The 22,987-nt window shown below is 39.8% G+C and overlaps 1 protein-coding gene across 1 annotated transcript in view; it reads left to right on the top strand.

Moving 5' to 3' along the window:
- Positions 1-20,637, top strand: part of PLCZ1 (phospholipase C zeta 1) — a gene marked incomplete at both ends in the record, with an annotated part of 46,781 nt that extends 26,144 nt beyond the window's left edge. Inside the window, 7 exons of the mRNA XM_080913718.1 lie at positions 469-693; positions 3,106-3,262; positions 6,774-6,890; positions 8,453-8,625; positions 17,470-17,596; positions 19,649-19,798; positions 20,549-20,637. Of these exons, the coding sequence (XP_080769844.1) occupies positions 469-693; positions 3,106-3,262; positions 6,774-6,890; positions 8,453-8,625; positions 17,470-17,596; positions 19,649-19,798; positions 20,549-20,637 (1,038 nt within the window). The remainder of the gene's footprint in view (positions 1-468; positions 694-3,105; positions 3,263-6,773; positions 6,891-8,452; positions 8,626-17,469; positions 17,597-19,648; positions 19,799-20,548) is intronic.
- Positions 20,638-22,987: the final 2,350 nt, after the last annotated feature.

The following is a 22,987-nucleotide window of genomic DNA, read 5'->3' on the forward strand; positions in this document are numbered from 1 at the left end:
AACAAGTTAGCTACAATTGAGGCAGGGTTTCTAAGGTTTGAATGCAATGCATATCAGATATCAGTCAGGCTAATGGACACCACATTCCTGATCCCTCTGGTTATTTTAATACTGGATGCAGTTATCATTTCTGTTGCCAGAAGTTTGAACCGTTTAACCTCAGTAGTGAGACACACATTTCAATGCACCTTCCAACCTATCTCAAACTTAGAAACTTGCAAAATATGAAAAAGATTGCTTAGAGTAAACCCTCATCACGAAGGGCTTCTTTTAGAGCTGAATGGTGGTCACTTGTTTTTAGTGAGCATGAATGATGTTCTCAAATGAGGTCCTTCCATACTTGGCTACTGTAGGTGAATCCCAGACTCAGTCCCACTTTCTCCTTATTGTACATATGGTGGGGTATTTCTCAAGTTCACAGTGATGACTTGCCTGTGCATCTGTCTCATTTCCAACTTCTTTTTATAGGCACTAAAATTCAAAATATTAGTCAAAAATAAAAAAGTAGGATCCTTAGCTGATACTCGCAAGAGAATGGGGACCGACAAAAGGGGCCAGGTCGTAGAGTGGGAGGATGAAGATGAGGAGGAAGACTCAGGAAAGGAGCCAGAAACAAGGGATTCCTTCCCATCACAGGACCAGGAGGAGAAGAAGGTGGAGCCCTCAACACTTAGTGGAATCACCAAGAAAAAGGTGAGAACAGGTTTCCTGAGAAAAACGATCAATGTTTTCTAATGCTTTTGATGAAGAGTTGAAATAATTTTACAGAAGGGCTCAGCCTCCTCTTCCTGAAAACTTGAGTCCAGTTTAAAATCTTACTTGGAAAGAAGTTGACAGAGGACAGTACCATTTGCCATCTGTCTCTTTTTGTGGTAGCCTTTCCTAAGACACTTTCATGCAGGGGACATTTATTACGAGCTCTTCGGTGTAGTAAGCAGTTTGCAGAGTAGAAATAGTGCTGAGGAAAACGACACAATTTCTCTGCCCTGTAACAGAGACAGAAGAAACAAAATCACTGTTGATCTGCACAGCATTAAACAGATTCATATCATTACGTTAAGATGCACCTATGGTGTTACACGCTACCATCCAGTAAATTTGACAGAGGTGAGAACTTATTTTCCCCTGAAATGAATAGTTCACTGAAAGGAATCTTAACCAAGAGATGGCTTTGTATAGTGTTTACAACCAGGCAGACAGAAATTTATACATCTTTGGTACTTCCTTCCCTGCCTTTGGGGAAGATGATTGCAAAAACAAAGTTTGTAGCTTTACGGGATCAAACACAGTGCATGCCTATCTATGTGAGAAACATTCTGTGTCTGTCATGACTGGCCTGTTTGTATCAGCTGCTGATGCTGGGGTGGTAAGCTGTGATTATGGAGACCCTTTGGCATAATTTGTATCTAAACACATGAAATCCACACATGTCTAGGGAATTGTCCCCCTTTTCTAGATTTTTTTTGAATATAAGTTTTCAAAGTGTTTCCTGACAATTCTTTGTACCTCAGCAGAATCTGTTGTAATGTCAATCATCTCTAGCTTTATTTTTTTTTGTGATATTCTCTCTCTTTTGATTAGTTTAGATAGAGGTTTGTTAATCTTGTTTATTTTTTTTAAAGAACCAACTTTTTGTTTGATGGGTTCAATGTGTTGATTTTTTTAGTTCTCACTTTTTCAAACTTTGTCTTATCTTTCAAATCAGCTGAATTATCATTTTTTTAGTTGTAGGTCATTTATAAACCTATTTTGTATCTATTTTTTTACTGTTTCATACAAGAACACAATCTATTTATATCATATTCACTCCATGTTTCCCTCCAGTTCCTTTTTTTTTTTGCCTCTACATACAGTCCTCCACTTAATGAATTGTTCCCCTTTCCTTCCTTCCTCTTCCTCCCCCTCATTTCTTCCTCCTCTTTCTCTTCCTCCTCCTCTTAGTCCAATTACTTCTGCCTGGATATTCATCTCTATGCTCATGTTGGAGGACAGCCTATTATGGGCTACACTATTAAAGAAGACTGACTTTCTTTCCTCCAGTGACCCTCCACTGCAATTAGACCCCCATGAGCCCTCTCTCACCCCTTGGTAGAATTCTGGCTGGCTTAATCTTATGTAGGCAACCTGCATGAGTGTAATGACTTTGTCCTGTCTAGAAAATACTATTTCTCAACAATCTTTCCTGACCTCTGGCTCCTGTCATCCTCTTCTGTAATGTTCCCCAAGCCTTTCAAGGATATATGATATAGATGTCCTACTTACCTATTTTGCTTTGATCTTTATTATTATTATTTCTTGATACTATCTTTGAGCTGGATATCATTATACTAAGCAAAACCATCTAGATGCAAAGAAGGAAAGTACTGCACATTCCTTCCGAATCAGGAAGCAGTGTTTGTTTTTATGCATGTGTAGATGCACACAGCATCAGGACAAGGATTACTAGAAGGAATGGCAGACTATTAAGGACTGAGATATGGGACAAGAGAAGCTGGGGGAACCCATGTGACATGAAAATGGAGGAGGGGAAGAACTGGGATCAGCCAATGGGATCACAGGAGAGGGAGGTGGGAAAAATGGATGGCTCAAAGGACAGTGTAGTGAGGTGTAAGGGTGAGGATGTCATGAAGAAACCGGCCACTTCTGTACTAGCATCAAGTAGTCGAATGTGGAGTAAACATGCACAAGAGATGTTTTTCACAAACTTGAAATGTGGCTGAGGGAAATACAGTGGAAGAGCAAGTGTCTACTACACAAAGATTATCCCAAAATGTCAGAACAAACTGGAAATATGCCCAGGGTTACAATTCTTAAATTTGTAAAAATTTATGAGAATAAGCTAAAATCTTTGGAGGCTGAGAAAATACTTAAAATTTCTCTTCTCAAATCTTAACACATAACCTACATTTTAAGGCCAGTCTAGTACTTATGATCAGTAAATACTGTGGCCATAAAAATGATCATGTTGACTCAGTCCAAAGAGTTCTGGGGGGGATAACCTTAAGAAAAGCTGAAGTGATCTGTTGAAAAGCATTCTTTATTATTGTAAAAGGAAAATTTCAAAAAAATGTGAAATGTGAAACCACTACATTTTTGTATTTTTAGATCAGGAAACGAAGAATAGCTCTGGCCTTATCTGATCTTGTCATTTACACTAAAGCTGAGAAGTTGAGAAGCTTCCAATATTCACGAAACTATCAGCAGTTCAATGAGACCAATTCTATTGGGGAGTCTCGAGCTCGAAAATTTTCAAAATTGAGAGGTAAAGGCTTACAATTCCAAAGGATTTCAATGAGTATTCAAGTCAGTTCTATTCACTGATAAGGGGTTAATATGGGGGCTATTTGTGGATGCATATTCTTATTAAATTTCAATTCAGTTAATATAATTTAGAGCTGCATTTATATTCCTAATGCTATCTAAATACTCTTAATATCTATAATCTGAAATCTATAAAACTATATTTTTAAATTGTATTCAGTTTTATATATTAAAATACCTCTCCTATTAAGTGCTTTAATCTGTTTTAGAAAAGGCATAATTATGTAGTCCTGGCTGGCCTAAAACATACTGTGTAGATCAGACTGGCCTTGAACTTACAGAGCACTGAGACTAAAGGTGTATGCCACCATCCTTGTTTAATTACCTTAAAGAAGGTCATGACGTTTTGATTGAGAGTGTGAGGTATGGACCCTTCTGTGGTCAAACTGTGGTGGACAGATTATACTAGAGATGTGTTACAGGGCCTTGTGGCAGGCTGAGCCTGCTGCAAAGCACTTGGATTTCTTGGAAGAAAGTGTAAGTAAGACACAGACTACAGTCTCATTGTGGCTTAAGTCACTGTGTGCTTTGGAAATGTGCCTTTCTCAGTAGTCTATTGAGTGGGGTGGAATTAATAAATAGAGTGGACTAGAAGACTGTATTGTAGGCAACAAGAAGGAATACTTTATGAATTCTTGGCGGGGAGGACTAGTTGGGGGAGGGAGACTAGTGTGTGTATGTGGATGCATGGATTTGTGATCATGCAGAATCCACATGAAGATATGTCACTCTCTGTTGTATTCCCTGGAGACTGGAGCTAGACAGCAAGCCTCACTGATTTCCCCCTACCCCCCTACCCTGTGACAGTGCCGAGGTTACAGATTTATGTAGACATGCCGGATGTGATGGTTTCAATATGCTTGGCTCAGGGAGTGGCACTATTAGAGAAGGTGTGTCACTGTGGGAGAGGCTTAAGACCCCATCGTAACTGCCTGGAAGTCAGTCTTCCACTAGCAGCCTTCAGATGAAAATGTAGAACTCTCAGCTCTTGCCTACATCATACCTGCCTAGATGCTGCCGTGCTCCTACCTTGATGATAATGGACTGAACCCCTGAACCTGTAAGCCAGCCCCAGTTAAAAGTTATCCTTTATAAAACTTATCTTGGTCATGGTGTCTGTTCACAGCAGTAAAACCCTAACTGAGACACTGGGTTTTCATGTGAATATTGGGGATCTAAACTAGGTCTACAAGTTTGTTCAGTGAGAACTCTTACCTGCTGAGCCATCTTTTCACCTTGGGTTGTGTGCATTTCTTACTGCACAGTACAGTTAAGAGAGATTGACTGTCCTGCTTTACTAAGTTGGCATCTGACACCTCAAAGTGTCAGGGAACTTTTTAGATTTATGCGTACAGGTGCACCGTGCACCGTGGGAGTATTCACCACCCTCACACTATATTAGACATGCACAAACAATCTTTAAAAAGAGATTAGGAGATTTGAGCCTAGACACTGTGCGTAGCACCACTACGTCTTGAAGAGAGTAGACAGTTTTTCTTGTACCAGAAGTCATTAGTAGTAAATAATTAATGACAGTAACCAAGATTTAACTGCACAGACACCTAGTATTACGATACTCATCATTATAAACATCCCAAAATATAATCTTGGAATGTTACCAAAATGGAATGATTTGCTCATTATCCCCGTTGAGTGTAAAACAAATGGTAGCCAGTGAAAGGGAAAAAATAATACGAGTCCATTTGAAAATTAGCATATAAATAGAAAGGAATGGGAAGACACACACTATCCAGTTATTGGTAATTCTTAATTGAGTAGTGAGATTTTATGTAGTTTTATTTTCTTATTTGAGTTCCACGTGCTTCCAAAAAGAGCGTTATGGGAACTTGCAATAAATTGTGGGTAATTTCTGTTGCTAACCTTCAGGAACAACATTTTTAGCTATCGTTCTCACTGCCATCACCAAATATCCAATAAGCATCAACTTCAGGATGAAAGCCACAATGGCTCACACTCTTAGGAGACACAGTCCTTCCTGACTGACAGAGCACGACGGCTGTAGCTCCACAGTAGTAGCAGCAGGAGGCAGTGTGTACTCACACCTCTTTAGAGAAGGAACAAAGGTACAGAAGCTTGTGGTCCATTGCTTTCCGTAATTCCCCCTTTTATTAACAATACAAGGACCTAGTCATGGGATGATGTCACCCATATTGAGGGGACCTTTCTCAGTTAATCTTCCATTGAAATACCCTCATGGACACACATGTAGGTGTGCCTCACTGATGCTAGGGTTTGATACTTAGAATTTTCTGTCATAGCAAACTTAGCAAAAATTCATGGATCACTATGTAGATGGTAATCCCTAGGTCCCAAATGTGCACGTTGTTCCTGTGGATGGACTTTTATAATGTACAGAAGGGAGCATAGTTTCGAAACAATGTTTGGCTTTTAAATTAACAAAGCTTTTTAAAGAATACTGTTTAGGACAAGGAGGAGAGGATTCCATCCCATCAGCAAACACTATGAGCTTTACATAGTCATCCTTTTTCTGAAGATTGGTTTTCATCCTGTCAGGAATAGTTGTGGCAATGGGATCTGTTCAGCGGGGAAAAAAAAACTCTTGAAAACAAACAAACAAACAAACAAAAAACATGACATCTGTTCAAAAAATCTAAAGGGATGTCAGTCAAATGGTGAAGGATGCAAATTAGTTTTATGTTCCAAGTCACTCAGAATATAGACAGGCAGAGATGTACAGTGCACACATAGCTAACACAGGCATGCATATGTGCATGTTACAAGCAATTGAGTAGCCCCACAAAAGGAATGCTAGGGATGAAACTTTAGGGACATAGTGCAATTGACAATGAAGGATTGAAAGCAGAGATGAGAAAGTTGAAGGAAAGATGCTGGACCGGCGTGTCAGGAGCTAAGCCGAGAACTCAAGGGTTCCTTCGCATCTGTGAAATGTTCACTACATTAACTTCACTAGAAACGTGTAGCTTCGTATGACTTGAGAGTGCATCTTGGTATGATAAATAACTCAAGGGTTCCTTGATAACATCACATCTGTGAAATGATCACTACATTAATTTAACTAGAAACGTGTAACCTCACATGACTTACATGAGAGCACATTGTGATATAAAAATTATGGTTAAAAACTGGGAAATATGTCACTTAAAAACATCTTATTTTGGAGTTGTGTGCAATCTTGTATTAATTTAGAATTAATTTGGAGGTGTGATAGTAAAATAGTTCAAGTAAATATCAGGGTACTTAAGTTGCTCTATGAAATAATCATAAAATACTATGAGTTATTATTTTATATGCACAAATGCATGGAATCTCTTTTATTTTGTGATTGATAAATATTTTTGCCCAGGTCACATATAGAATCATTTAACATATGTGAGTAATATGCAAAAATTGCTTGTTTCACTGACTACAAATGCTTCAGACATTTTCATTACTTTTTTTTTTTTTTGTAGCTCATGAGTTTATTTTCCACACCGCGGCATTCATCACCAGAGTGTACCCCAAGTTTATGAGAGCAGACTCTTCTAATTTTAACCCTCAAGAGTTTTGGAATGTAGGCTGTCAGATGGGTACGTTATACAGAGTAATGACCTATCTGTAAACGTAAGTAGAAATGAATTTTTTGTGTGAGTTTATGACCCTGGAAGTAGGATCAGGCACTCATGGTAAATCACTGGTGTCTAGAGCCAAACTTTTCCCCAAATACCTGGAGAGGGCAGATGTAGGTGAAGGTTGGAAGGCCTAGAATAATTAACAAGGACTTGATACTGAAATATGTGTGTTTGAAGGAGAGGGATACCAGATAGATAGGAGGGGCATTGAAGATCAAGTTTCTCACTTGAGTTAGGCCTGAGTCTACTTTAAACCAAGTGCCCTTCATCATTTTAAACTTATATGAGCTTTGATGTTCGCAGTCTCAGAGTGTGAGTAGGGTCACAGGGCTGGTTATTTCTCCATGCCACATCTTCTTTGACGCTAACCTTAGAGCAGGTATGACATCAGCGTCGATCACTGAGTCAGGGGCTTATTCTTTGTCACCCGGACTGTGGAGGGGTTCACATGTAGGCCTGAGGAGATGGGGAGGAGAATCAGGTGGGATAGCGGGGGCTTGAGGGAGGACGTATCCCCCACCACTTACCACTCTATAGATCAGTTTCTCAGAGAATATACCCACCTCTTGGACTTGGGTATTTGTGATATAGTTGGTACCATTTTTATGTATATATAATCAACAGTGAGCATTTAGTCTAAGGCCCCACACAAGTTAAACACTCTACTCCTGGTTTAGAGCCCCAGCCCAGTTTTCTTTATCTTTATATTCTTTTAATATTATCTGACATGTACATTGATTTTCTATAATCCATACTGAATGCTACTTTCATTTCTTTATTCCAGGTTATAGAATATCATGAATATCATGGGGCATACCTGTAATCTCAGCACTAGGGAAAGGGACGCAAGGGCTTCAGGAGTTCAAGGTCCTCTTTCCTTACAGGGAGAATTTGAGGCTTCTCTCTGGGCTATATGATGCCCTGTCTTGAAAACTAACCTGCCAACCAACAACTATATAGTAACTTAATTTACAAAGTAAATGTTACAGTCCCCAGACACACAGTAGCATAAGTGTCTTAGTTAGGGTTTCTGTTGCTGTGAAGAAATACCATGACACCTACAACTCTTACAAAAGAAAATATTTGATAGGGGATGGCTTACAGGTCAGAAGTGAAGTTTATTGTCATCATCATGGGAAGCATGGCAGCATCTAGGCAGATATGGTTAGAAGTAGCTGAGAGTTCTACATCTGGATCCTGAGGCATTAGGAGGAAAGAAAGACGGTGGGCCTGATATTAAGCATTTGAAATCTCAATGTGTAACCCCAACTAGTGACACAGTTTCTCCAAGACCACACCTCCTAACAATACCCTTCCTTATGAGCCTATGGTGACAATTTTTATTTAAGCCACCATGAGAAGACAGCAATAACACATTTAAAAGCCACGAATTGTTAGGTAAATGATCCATATTCTTAGAAAAACATGAAGATAGGTGCTATTTAAGGATTTTTGACACAACACTGAACTTAACTATACTGCCTGTTTCCTAACAATGTCAACACACTTCTTTATCACAGTGGCCTTGAATTTTCAAACCCCTGGGCTGCCTATGGATTTGCAAAACGGAAAATTTTTGGATAATGGAGGCTCTGGATATGTTTTGAAGCCAGACTTCCTTAGAGATACAACCCTGGGCTTTAACCCAAATGAACCAGAAAGAGATGACCGTCCATTTACCCTCACAATCCGAGTAAGATTAATGGCTTGTTTTATTTGCCGGTTTTTAAGTAAACTAGATAGTGTATGTTAATATTTCAATTCTGCCGATCTGCCCCAATGCCCTTTAAATTCCTTTTACTCTTTCTAGACACAGTTAATAGGGGCCGCTTTCAAATCTTTTTCTGTGCCTGAAGACTTTCTTTGCGTGTGTTTTCACGTGAGTGATTTTCTGCCAGTGAATGGGAATATTGAAGCTAAAACCCTTTTCTCTGAGACAATCTATTTCTATCATTTCCTTGTATTTCACCATTTAGCACTGTGATGGAGTGGTTTGAGTTCAGCCTGCTGATGACCTTGAGGACATGACACTTTTTGTCCCTTACCTTTAAAGGATTCCAGCAGCAAATTCTAGAAGCTATTTCTTTCTCATTAATCTCCTGCTTCTGTAGGGCAGCATTCTTTCCCTGCTGTGTCTTGAGCTCTCTGTTTGATTGCAAAGAAAGGTACAGGTATACTTCCTCCTGCATCCATTATCCATGTCTATTCATATGTTATAAGCTTATGATGGTCTCATCCCCCCCACCCTGGAGTTGGTGAGAGGTTTTAACATTCTTCCCTAAGATGATTTAAAAAATCTATATTTAACTTTTAAAATCGATTATTTGGTGTGTGTGTGTGTGTGTGTAAGTGCAGATACCTTTGGAGTCCAGAAGAGAGCGTCTGATCTCCCTGGAGCTAGAGGAACAGATGGCTGTGAGCTGTCCATTGTGGGTGCTGGAAATTGAACTCTGGTCCTTTGTAATAGCAGTGCATGCTCTTAGCGGCTGAGCCATCTTTTCAGACCCCTGTATTTGATTTTATTTTCACTTTAAATATAGATGTGCATTTGCCTCCTGCACTTTTAGCCTCTGATTGCCAATCACCCCATGTGGCTCCCTCTTCTCCTCCCACTCCTCCCCCTCACTCCTTCATCTCTTGCTCTGTTGCTTCCTGTCCAAGTTCATTATAGCAAAAGCGGCTCTCTCCATGAGCACAGACTTTTCTTCATTCTCTATGACCTAAATGCAATGTATATTTACCTTTTAAAATGTCACTGAACCTTTCAAAAGGCTCTGGTTACATTTTTTTTCTCCACTTAATTACAAGCTGCTGCCTTGGTCTATGCCTCCACCTATATAGACAGCGACTGGAGAATTTGTTTGCTAATGAACTGGATGGGCCCGGCCTCTTTGGTTGTCTCCTTCTGTTCAACCAGTTGATGCTATAACCCTCAGCACCATCTCAGATATTCTTTTGAGATTTAGGTCAGTGATCATGATGTTTCTACACACACGCTGCTACCTAGCAGAGGTCTGGGATGCTGTCAGCAGTTTTGTGGGCTTCTTGGTCTTCACTCCTGCCTGTGATGCTAGAAACTCTGTCCCCAGAATATGCATTACTTAAATTTGTCTGATTCTGCCAGTGAATGGAAATACTGAGGCTAAAACCCTTCTGATGTCTTCTCACTATTGTCATAACACTACCAGGCTTGGAAGTTCGCCTTTACCTGCTTCGGGCCGTATCTATTTAATACCAGTGAAGGAAGAAAGAATTTGTGAGCTATTTTCTAAAAATACATTTTTTGGCTTGTGCATTTTAATTAATAAATTAACAATATAGCCATTGTCCCCTCCCAGTACCCCTCCCACAATTCTTCATTCCCCCACCCCGGCAACCAGACAAATTTGAAAGTAGGCAGTAGAGGAAAGGTGGACAGGGAGGAAATGCTTTGGATTTGGCAGGAAAGAGTGCTGGTGAGATACCCAGCAGGCTTTGGTCCTGCTCGTAGGATGTTGTGATGCTATAATCCAGTTGGAGTAGACAGCTAGGAATTGCCTACAATGGGGGGGGGGGTACAAGTATTGATTAGCTGACACTTTTTGGCACATGGAGAAATATTATTGAACACAGAGCTTCTTTTACAAGGGAATTGTCACATTGGCCTCCTTTCTGCATCTTTGGAATAGTTGATTAAGTGGGAAAAGGCGGATTAGCCACTCCTAAGAGCCTTTATGACACACTTGAGTCTCCTCTTGCTCTGGATTTATTATCCATCTGCTATGAAAATCTGTTCACTTTTATTGATGGAGTCCTCTTTTTTTGTAACTACTCCTAAAATATTTACATTGCATCGAGCCTTTACCTAACCTTTGTTCCAAACTAACGATTCTTCTCACATTCCCCTATGCAAACACTCATGATTTTAATGCCAGTAAGGCTCAAATCTTAAACATGGCTTCATTTGCGTTTTTAGAACCTGGAGTATACTTTAAACAGCCTACTAAGTGTCTATACTTATTAAATCACTCTCCCATCAAACTTAAAATTTTAAAACCTAACATCCCTCCCCAGTCAATCTACCTTTAACTATTTTATTGACACATCAACAAATGGCCTTATTCATCTGACCAGCTCAGACCAGAAAACACAGCAGTGCTGTGGTGCATCTCCTTAACTTCCCACATGATCCATTTATAAATTCTATCCAGCTCACATTGATGGTTAGTTGTTATTATTATTATTATTATTATTATTATTATTATTATTATTATTATTATTATCATTATCATTTAATCTTTTTTTTCTACAGTCCACATCTTGTTCTTCCTCCTGGTCCTCCCTGACTGTATCTCATCACTTAACACCCCCCCCACGCCCCATCTCCAAAAAGATGCTCTTATCCCCATCCCCATCCTCACCAGACCTCCCTACTCCCTGGGGCCTCAAGTCTCTTGAAGGTTAAGTGCATCTTCTCTCACTGAGTTCAGACCAGGCAGTCCTCTGCTGTATATGTGCTCCGGCCTCTTATCAGCTGGTGTATGCTGCCTGGTTGTTGGCTCAGTGTCTGAGAGATCTCAGAAGTCCAGGTTAGTTGAGACTGCTGGTCTTCCTTCAGGGTAATTCTCCTTCCTAGCTTCTTCCAGCTTTTCCCTAATTCAACCACAGGGGTCACCAGCTTCTACCCATTGGTTGGGTGTAATATCTGAATCTTTCAGCTGCTTGTTGGGCCTCTCAGAGGACAGCTAGGATCCTGACTGTCAACACATCACAACATCCATAATAGTGTCAGGCCTTGGAGCCTCCCATTGAGATGGACCCCAAGTTGTCACCAACTCTCCTTTCCCTCAGGCTCTTCTCCAATTTTGTTCCTGCAGTTCTTTTAGACAGTAACAATTATGAGTCAGAACTTTGACTGTGGGATGGTAGCCCCATCCCTCACTTGATGCCCTGTCTTTCTACTGGAGGTGGACTCTACAAGTTCCCTCTCCTCACTGTTGGAAATTTCATCTAAAGTTCCCGCTTTGAGTACTGAGAGACTCTCACCTCCCAGGTCTCTAGTACATTCAAGAGGGTTTCCCACCTCATACCTCCCTGGGTGGCCTGTTTCCATTCTTTCTTCTGGCCCTCGGGCTTTAGTCCTGTCCCCCACCCCCAAAACCTAAACGTTTCCCTTCCCCGTTCCCACCCAGATCCCTTCTCCCCAGCCCCTGTGCTTGCTTTCTTCTCCCTCCGAAGCTGGATTGAGGCATCCTTACTTGGGCCCTTCAACTTGTTAATCTTGAGTTCTGCGGATCGTATCCTGGGTATCCTGTACATTTTTTCTACTAATATCCACTTATTAGTGAGTACATACCATTCATGTCCTATTGGGTCTGAATTTGTCAACTTGACCTGGTCTGGAATCCCCTGGGAAGAGAGACTTAGAGTGGTTTTGAGTAAGACTTTAATTTCCTTTTAAATTTTATTTTAGTATCTTATGCGAGTGGGCGTGTTGCCTATGTATATGTCTGTGTATTTTATGCATGCTTGGTTCCCATGGTGGCCAGTAGAGAGTGTTGGATTCTTTAGAGCTGGAGTGAAAGAAAGTCGTAAGCTGCCAAGGGAGTACTGAAAATCAGACTCTTTCTCTGGAAGAATAGCAAGTGCTCTTCCACTGACCCATCTCTGCAGGCCCATGTAAGAGATGTTCTCGTCGGCCTAAATGGTCTGGGAAGGCCTGTCCTGAAAGTGGGTGGCATCATTCCCTAGGCTTGGGCTGCATAAAAGAAGGTGAGAGGGACAGCAAGCTTGCGTGCATTGATTTTCTCTTTGCTCCGGACTGTGGATGTGAATTCTTGTTTCCTGCCTGGACCTCCCCACAATGACAGAATGTAGGCTGAATAACCATTTCTCCTTTAAAGTTACTTTTTCTCAGGGGAGTTTCTAAAAAGTAACAGAAACTAAACAGCAGCTGCCTGTCTCAGATTTCTTAGTCCTGCTTAAGTCGAAAAGGGAGGTTTTATTATAATGATTAGTACTGAACATTCATTTCTGTTTACCAGTTTCTTTCCCAGTCAAGACTTAGCTTTTTTCTCTGTACTGGTGTCTTACCACATCTAGCCTTAACTTATTCTATAACCATGACTAGGATATTCTCTCTCTCTCCCTTCCTCTCTCTCTCTCCCCTTTCTGTTTGTTTCTGTCTCTGTTTGTCTCTACCCACCCTTCCTTTAGACAAGGTCTTACTGTGTAACAACCACAGCTGGCTTGGAACTTTCTGTCCAGCCAAAAGACTGGCCTTGAACTCAGAGATCTACCTGTTGAGGCCTCCCGAATGCTGGGATTCAACTTAGGTGCCATGACTTGATTGACTTGTGACTTAAAATCCCTTACTTTTTGGAAGCGGGTTTTTCCCTTGGTGGTGCTCTCTTTTTAGCATCCTTTCATCACAGTCTACGCAAGCACACGGGATAGCTTGTAGCACACTGCAGTAGAATTATTCTCTTGTCTTTGCTCCACAGCCATCTGAGGATTCTTTAAGGATAAGATCTGTGCTTTGTTCAAGCCTCGTTGACAGGGTCTGACATAAAACACATGCTTCATATATGGAAGTTGATTGAATGAGTGATATCTGTTGCCTGCTGAGAATAGCATCTGTGCCGTCTCAATGGAAATGAATTTTCAGGGTAGTTTGTGCACACAGATGCTTATGAATGTTCTGGGCTCCTACTCCAGGCTTATACTAGGGGAATCTCACTTTGAGGTGTTAAGTGGCTTGGACTCAGACAGACAGGTTAGTGAGTCTCCTTGGAAGCAGCAATCACAGCTATAACAGTGAATTCTCTCCTAGTGGTTATTCTAAAAGGCTTTGTAGCTGGTTGCTTTAACCTCACAGGTTCTTGGAGCACGACTTAGAAACCTGAAGTCCTGGGTTCACGATAAGCTTCCTTGAGTCCTTGATGAAGACAGTTGACATTTCCTGTTTTTTTGATACCTTTGAACTGAAGGTTTTGAACTAACTAATTTGTCTTTTCCTCTTTTTTCCTTTCCTTTGGCATAGGGTATACAAAGTTGAACCAGTCCCATTTGGACACGCCCCTTTCCACAGAGCTGATGATCAGCTGGCAAGCACACTTGTCACGTCTGGGAGTAGTGTAGTGACCATCTATAAGCAATCTTCTTTCTAAACTTGCAAATATCTAACTACTCTGAATGATTTCTGCATGAATACAGGTCATGAGATCTTCTCACTTACCTCAGTGTATAGTGATGTCAGAAGGAGTAGATTTAGGAGAGAAGTTACACAGCAGCATGTTTTCTTCTCCTTTCTCCTCCTATTCTCTGTTCGGTGACTCCCCTTTTCTCTTTCTTTTTTCATATAAACTATTATTTATATAAAAAACCATATAATCATGTTGAGTGATTGAAAATGTGGTTCATTTTTTACAACTACGTCTTTAGGTTTACAACTTCTTTATTGTTTGAGAACTGATTGATTACACAACTATCATGTTTAGTTCCATGAGACTTTTTTTTTTTTTTTTTTGGATTGGTTGTTGTTTTTTGCGATGTTTGTTTTTTTCCAATTGATTTGTTTGTTTTTTGTTCTTTATAGATACTGCTGGTCAGATGAAACACCGATAATGAGTTCCCCCTTGTTCTGTTACTGTCCCCTAGTCTAATGATGACGACCTTTGCTGCATGGGCCTTTTGGTTTCTCGAGTTCTTTCTTATCAGTTGTTTATCTTGATATCTGTGTTGTCAGAATCTCGTTTAGACAGCCATTTTTGTGCCTATGGGTTGAAGCCTATATCCAACTTTCTTCTCTAACAGATTCAGGTCAGATCGGGTCTTACATTAAAGTCTCATATTTGTTGAGACCAACTTAAGTTCTAATATATGATCATTTTGGAGACAGTTCTATGGGCTATTGAGAAGAATGTGTGTTCTTTAGTGTTTGAATACAATAGTCTGTAGATGTATTAATTCCATATAATTTATGATAGCCAGAATTTTTCTGTTTAGGTTTTGCCACAATAACCTGTCTATTGATGAAAATTGGAATTAAATGTACTTATAAACAGTGTGTTGTGTTTATCTATGCTTTTAAATATAGTGGTATGTTTTCAATGAGGTTGGGTCAACCTATGTTTGGATATATGTGTTTAGGTTTGTACCCCCTTCATGGCAGATTGCTCCTTTAATGAATACCTTCCTTGTAATCTCTGATTAACTGGTTTGATTCTAAATTTGTTGTTAAGTGTTAGAATATCTACAGCTACGCCTGCTTATTTCTTAGTACTGCTTGTTTGAAGACCCCTTTCTATCATTTTCTTATAAGGTGATGTTTATTGTTTTTGATAGAGTGAATTCACTGGAGATAGAAAAAAGATGGGTCTCATTTTCTCATTCATTCTACTTTTTAGTGTCAGGAACTATATTATTGAAAGATGTGTATCAATTTCTGTCATTTTGTTGATTTTGTGGTGTTCACTTAGACTTCTTTTGATTAACTATCTTGGCTCTTTACTTATTCCCTGTGATCTCTTGGTTTGTTTACTATTCTTTTCAGAATTAAGTATTCCTCCTTGTATCCTCTATAGAGATGATTTTGTGATCACAAATCCATTTAGTCTATTTTTACCAGTGAAAGTTTATATTTCTTCTTCATTTCAATGGATAGTTTTATATGGTATAATAGTCTGAGTTGACAGTGTGGTCTTTCGGAGAGTGGAATACATTTTTTACAGCCTGTCTGGTTTTAAAATGTTCTGTTGAAAAATCTATTTTTTTTAAAAAAAAAATTCTGATGGCACTGGCTTTACAAGTGACCTGACCTTGTTTTCTTATAGATTTTAATGTCTTTTCTTTATTTTTTGTTTTAAATTTTATCATGGGGAGATGATGAGGATGATGATGGTGATGATGATGATGATGATTTGGTTTTGTTTATTTGGTGTTGTAGGTACCTGGATGAGGATCTCCTTCTTTAGATTTGGGCAATTTTCTCTGATTTTCTTATTCTTGGTGATTTTTCTATGATTTCCTTCTTCTTTTAGGTCTATATTCAAAATTTCCATCTTTTCATGGTATTCTGTTTCCAAAGATTACATGTTTTGTTAACTTATGTATTTACATTTTCATTCACCATTACTGAGTGACAGATTTCCTCAGCTTTGTCTTCCAGCCCTGACTCATTGGTCTCAACCAGACATATTCTGTTGGTGAGGTTTTTCCTCTGATGTTCTTTTTAAATTATTTTTATTGGACTTATTGATACTTCCATTTCTAGATTTGTTTTTTTCCTATTCCCTCTATTGAACAGCATTTTCATGCCTTTGATTAACGTCAGCATTTCACTTAGCTGTTTGCTTTTGTCCTTTGAGATGTTTGACATAGTTATGATCATTCTTTTGAACTCTGCCTGGAGGGTCTTCCAGGTTGTGTTCATTGGGATTCATTACTATAGGATTAGTAATTTTGGGGTGGGGCATGTTGTCTTGTTTTTTCATGTTACTTCCTTTGTGTTCTGGGACTTGAGAAGCTGGACCATTCTGTTAGTCACTGCTTTATTTTTGGTTTTGTTCAATACCTTTTCTTCAGTCTAGACATGTACACAGTTGAGGGCAGGATTAGACTGTAAGAGGATGGTCCACTGCTTTCTTTTGTGGTACTTGTGTTGGGTCTGAGAGCTCTATCTCTGGTCTTCTGAAAGTTTGGTAGTGTCTGTGTGAACAGAGACCACCCAAGGGTCAGCATGCATCTATCTGGCCTTCTTCTCTACTGCCTTCTATGAGGCTCTTCAAGTCTAGCTGTTGTACTTTGAGTAAGCTCTAGTCAACTGATGGCTGGGTATTGGAGGCCGTAGGAAGCTGGGTGTGTAGTCAGGAGGCATGTGGGGGTTATAGTTCTAGTAGCAGCTATTTAGGGCTGGAGTCCTAGCTCTTTAACCTTTATTTCTCATCTTAAATCAACATATTTTAAATGTTCTATGCTCACTTTGTCCTTAAAGTCAAAAGACAATCTTGATCCAATAAATAGCTGGGGCAACAATGATCTAAGTAAAAACATAACTAGTAACTTTTAAAAGTTTTTTTTTTTGATCCTTGTTCATAACATGCCTATGAGATAGTTGATCTCATCAAGTTCCATTTCCTTGGTATGGCAATGCAGTGAATGGTGGATAATGTCATATTGTGTAACTGATTAAAACTGTAAATTTTTAAAGAAAATGTTATGTGGTACAACATTTCATATTTGAGAAAACCGTAATACTGAACTAGTAAAACTGATTAGAGCACATTTTTAAGATAAAAATAAATGCTAATGAATCATAAACCTTGGACATTGTGGATTCCATTATAAATGCACTTGAGTACAAACTGTATTTTAGACAGGCTCTTGTTCATTATCTAGTGACATTTGAGAGTGAAAGGATTAAAATTTAAAATCTCCATGGTTTGCTGGCTTCAGTCTTTTGTAGCAGTTTATTTAATTTGGGGGATATGCTACTTGATTAAGGCCGAGTAGTGATGCATTTTCCTGCTTAGCTAAGTTCTTTTGTTTATGTTCACAGCTCATCAGTGGGATCCAGTTGCCTGTTAGCTTTCCCTTTAACACAGCTGACATATTAGTGGTCATAGAAATCTATGGCGTCCCAAATGACCACGTGAAGCATCAGAGTCGTGTCATTAAGAATAACGGTGAGCTCTTTAACTTCTAGGGGAGGAAATGTCTTCTCTAGAAAATGATTCTTAAAAACGTACTTTAGGAATAACTTATTCAGCATGCACCTTATAATATTACAACTGCAGAATTCTGGTGATACCTCTGGGTTTTGTGTGAATGTCTAGTGTGGATCTCCAGACTCAAAATCCTGCTCTGCAGGAGCCCCATGCTTTTACAAGCATCAGAACCTTAAAAATTTAGTAGATATGTATTTACATATGCTTTAACTTTACTATAGACATTCTACCCCTTGGTATGGGAGATGACATAAAAGAAGAAAACTATTATGATGAGAAACAATTAGATCTAAAGGAGAAAACAGGAGGGGCACAAAAGATGGTCATAGGAAAACATAGATTTGTTTTCACTGTTGGAGACAAAGGTACTAAAGGGAGAAAGAACAACGTGACTCTGAGTCATGAAGACTGGGCAGAATATAGGATGACCAAGAAAGACTAGTGGATGCAAGCTATATTGGGATTGCTTATGGGACATTTCTGAAAGCCATGCTTGTGCTTAGGGAGCTCTCTATGGGAAATGGATAAAATTAAGGCATCTACAGTGGAATAAGGCACTGAGCTTCCAGGAGAAAGTGGGAAATTAGGAAAGGGAAATGAGAAACAGAAACAATGCCAGGATACGAATCCAGAGCTTAAAAGACATAGAAACCATGCAAGGAAGGTGGCAGAAATGAACAGAGGGCATTTGTGCAGGTCACCGGGTGGGTGGGAGCAATGATCTAGGATGGACTGTAAGATTATGAGGACAATAGTAGTGTAATTAGAGGTGAGAATGTCTGTAAAGAAAGGACCATATTTGGATAAGGCATAGTTAACTCACCTGTTTGTTTGGACATTAGAAGGAGACTCACCAACCAAATCTCATGTCCTGAATACTTTCTATAAAAGTAACAATAAGTTACTTTTGCCTAGGTGTGGATGTGTGCCTATGTGTATGAGAAAGACACAGACATTAGATACAGAGGAAGGGAAGGAGGCAGTCAGGGTAGGTGGAATAAATCAGTGTTAGAGGAAGACCAGGGACTCTACCTACGGATTTTCTGTGGAGCTTTAGAAGTGTCTTTACAGAATCATCTCTAAATCTGGCTCTGTACCCTATGGAATTATGTTTGCTTTTAGGCTGAGGTCGTTATTCCAGCATAAAATAATTGATTTCCTGTTTCCATGGGCACAGGACACATTTGCTGCTGTCACTTGGTAAAATGACCTAGTGACTGCAGGAGCACTATAAAAATCATAGGTATCACTCTAATTATTAAAAAATCTATCAGAAATGCTTTAAAATGACAAAAAACTACTAAGATAGAAAAAATTCATTTGTACCATGTGTAATTTCTCTCCCAACCATTGGATCTATACGCATGGATTTGATTACTGGATGTGATAACCTTGAGTCCATTAACTCAAGGTTTAAGTTTTAGATGATTTAGATCAAACTGAAAGGAAAATTCCATGCTGTGGCAAGGGCTGAGTTGCTTGGGAAGATTTATTTTTAGTAGAGCACCAAATTATTTATCAATTTGGGACTTTGACATCATTATTAGTGAAAGACAAGGCAGAGAGTCTTTCCTATGACAACCAGCAGAGAAAAATGTCACTTCTCAATGCCCCATCTCCATTTCGTAGGGAAGGGGGTGCTTTAGCTTCAGTCACATTATGTAATGGTTCAGTTGTCTGCTTTGATGTCACACTCACCAGGTTTGCATCTCTGTTTTGGATTTGTTACATGAAGTACAGGAAGCCATGTGACCTCTTTGATTTGTGGTTTCCTTGCCTATTAACCCTGTTGGGGTTTCAATTCCTACATAATTTTGAAAAGCCAGGATCACTGTTGTTATAACATCTTCTACTCCCTGATGACATTAAATGTTTGAGTGCTCTAAAATACAAATTAGTAATGTTTATGCTCAGCTGTTAGAAAGAAAAGTTGTAGAGACCCGTTATTATTTGCTCCCCCCTTAGAGAAAGTATCTGTGATGTTCTTGTATCAATTTCTTTCTATTTCAGCTTTTAGTCCAAAGTGGAATGAAACATTTACATTTCTTATTCAAGTGCCGGAATTGGCATTGATACGTTTTGTTGTTGAGACTCAAGGCATCCTATCGGGCAATGAATTACTTGGGCAGTACACTTTGCCAGTTCTTTGCATGAACAAAGGTAATGTTATCAAATGTAAGATGGATTTATTCACGTGTATCAAAGCCACACTCTGTATCATACAAAACTTCTTCTCTTCATCTACATCGGTGGACCCAGGAATTTTCTTCTGTTGAACAGCAGAGACATGTTCTTTCTCTGGATCATGATTTGGGGATACGGTATGTTGGGCTGCTAGGGAAAAATGGCATGTGTGCTTCTGTGCCAGGATACCAATTCTTCCTTTGCAATGAAAGGTAGTCATGGCGACAAGAAGATATAAAGGGCCAGGATAAGACAGATGGGAAACATTGGCTCATTCTTCTTCCTGAGGACCAACTGGGAGCCTGGGAAACAGACCTTTTGGGGTCATTTTCAGGGTTGGAAGCATGGTGCATAGTCACCTTTCCCGAGTGCTATCAATTCAGGGCTACCAATAGCTTGGTTTCAGAATGCTCACGTTTTATATCACCAGGAAGCAGTCAAGGTCTTTTTGAAGCAGAAAGGTGATGCTAACTTTGGATCATGATGTCCTTGGGGAGAGGAGACACGTGAGGTGTGGGCTCATCACTGGGACACACAGGATTTTGGAAGTTCGAACAGAAACTAGGAGTGCTTCATTTTATGGAAAAGTTACATACTGTGCTGGAGCGCTCACACCCGTGTCTCACAGCGATAACTACATTAAGACACCTTCTTTCTCAGCAGCAACGTGGAGGCCATTATTCTCTAGTGCGTGATTTCTAATTTCACACAGTTCCTCTTCCGCAGGTTATCGGCGCGTTCCTCTGTTTTCCAAAACCGGTGCGAACCTTGAGCCTTCTTCGCTGTTTATTTACGTTTGGTACTTCAGAGAGTGACGGAAGCGTTAAGTGGCCGGTTACCTACACATCACAGTAAACAGTCCAAAGGAATGTTAGTGCGTCTTCTTTTATTAACCATAAAATAAAAGACTCATTAAGTCAGAGATACCTATGTTATTCAATAAAACCACCGGAAGCCACGCACTGCGGTTTTCGGGGTGCATGCCGTGCTGTTCCCTGGATGTATGCTATGCCGTTCACTGGGCACACAGTGTGCCTTTCACTGACTGCTGTTTTCCCCTCTGCTTCTGCTTCCAGGGTTGCATTCTCAGTTGCTCGTATCATTTTTAATGAGTAAAATTTACAGCTTTTAAAAGCATGCCTGATCATCTAAGACATGTTGGCAAACATTTAGCACTATAGAAGATGTGAAATCGAAGAGTGTTTTAATTTCCTAACACCCACCACCGCTTATTGCAGAGAGAAAGAATTAGATTGCCAGGCCTTTTGTGCCCTCTTACATCCCAGAGAGCAATTAGCCCCTGAATTCTCCATCCATTTCTTAGATGCCATGTGCTTGATTTGGTACCCTGTAATTATACAGACATTTTTATAAGTGTGTATAAAATTGATTTGCATTCCCACTATAGTCAGACTCCATTTCTGTAGAAGAAATCTATTGTGTGGGCTTACATGCTTGGGCCTTGAATTAATTTGCAGTATTTTTGGATCTGTCCTTAATGTACTTTTAAGATTGTATTGTCAATTGGTCAGAGATGAGAGTTCTCTTTTTTTTTTTTCACCAACACTGAGACTTAACTTGGCTAAAAGTGGTAGGGAATATGGTTCCTTGTTAATTATTCTCTTTTAGACAACATCAGTAATGATTTTCCCACCATGCTGGTACCTGTGTATGATGGGCACACTCAGGTCATCTGGCAAATTAGCACCCCTAGTAGAAATTTGCTGACACTGAATCCAACTTCAGATGTAACTAAAAACCAAGATATCATTGTTCATTTGAGATATAGTTCAATCTTATCATCCGTTGATGACCAGAAAAGGCGACCTATCGGGTCACGTTTCACCAAATATCACTTTGAAAGCCAAATATTAAAAGCACACGGTCTGTGTTCCCGCTGATGGTAAAGGGCAAGGAAGCTACTTTTTCAGTGGTGTCAATGATCAAAGATTCGCAGTTGAGAAAGAGGGTCATAGGAGGTTCCTGTGATGCCCTCTACCTCCATGCCACACCACTTTATACAAAGGAACAGCCTACAAAGGAAGAAAACTCATCTACAAAATTGTAATAAGGATGCTGGAAGCTTAGCTCTCCCCAGTGGGTGCCTGTGGCAGGGTGCAGGAGCGGAAGGAAGGACTCAGCTTTTTTCAAAGGGCTGATGGCCACTGGAAGTTTGACTATATTCCAGTTTATGGGTAACACAAGTCTGACTTTATTGTTGTTTGTATTTCTTTTTTCTTTTTCCTTTTGGGGGTGTCTCAAAGGGGAAGGCAGACCCAGGAAGACTAGGAGTGAGTGTGATCAGGACTCATTATGTAAAAATTCCCAAATAATCAATAAAAATATTATGATTGAAAAAAAATGTAATTACCTCTGGGAATCGGTATGTTTGTGCATAAGAAACAATGAGTGTCCTGTGGTGTTTGAGGTATGGCTTTGCTCTTTTAAGGGCTGTAGGACTGATTGTGAAAAATCTGCCTCCCACAGAGTTCAGGTTTCTTAAGAGGATGGCACAGTTTCCAATTAGCAGACAATGGGTGGATCTCAGTTTCCAATTAGCAGACAATGGGTGGATCTCGCTGAATTCTCTATTGTAAACCCAGCAGCAGGGCTAGGGGTGGGCTCAGTCACTGACCCAAGGTTCTAACCTCTAATCTCTGAGGTCTTTTGAAGATCTGGAATTGTACAGGCTTTTAAAGGCTTTTTTCATGTGCACGTCACAAGCTAATGCATTAATTTCACAGTGGGATAAACTTTTATTTCTCATTTGCACCATTAAACTTTGAAATAGACAAGTATGTTTTCTCTTCTCACCTTTCCCACAGGTGCCAATTAAGATCACTGACTTTGAAAACTATTTTTTTTTAATTTGTGTGCCTAAAGAGGCACTTGTGTGTGCTTGTGTGCACACATGTTTGTATGTGCCTATGAAGGTCATAGGTGTCCCGTATTGTTTCTAAAGAATTGTCCAGCTAAGTTTTTGAGAGTGTGTCTCTCACTTGAAATCATGGCTCACTAGCCAGCAGACCTCAGCGATTGACTGGTCTCCCTGTCCCTAGGGTTAGGGTTACAATTGTGTGTGTGTGTGTGTGTGTGTGTGTGTGTGTGTAACAATATTATACTTTGAGCTGTGTGGTTTTATTGTGTGTGGAGGGGGTATTGAGG

This window comes from Micromys minutus (genome assembly GCF_963924665.1).
Source record: "Micromys minutus genome assembly, chromosome: 3".
Lineage (NCBI taxonomy): Eukaryota > Metazoa > Chordata > Mammalia > Rodentia > Muridae > Micromys > Micromys minutus.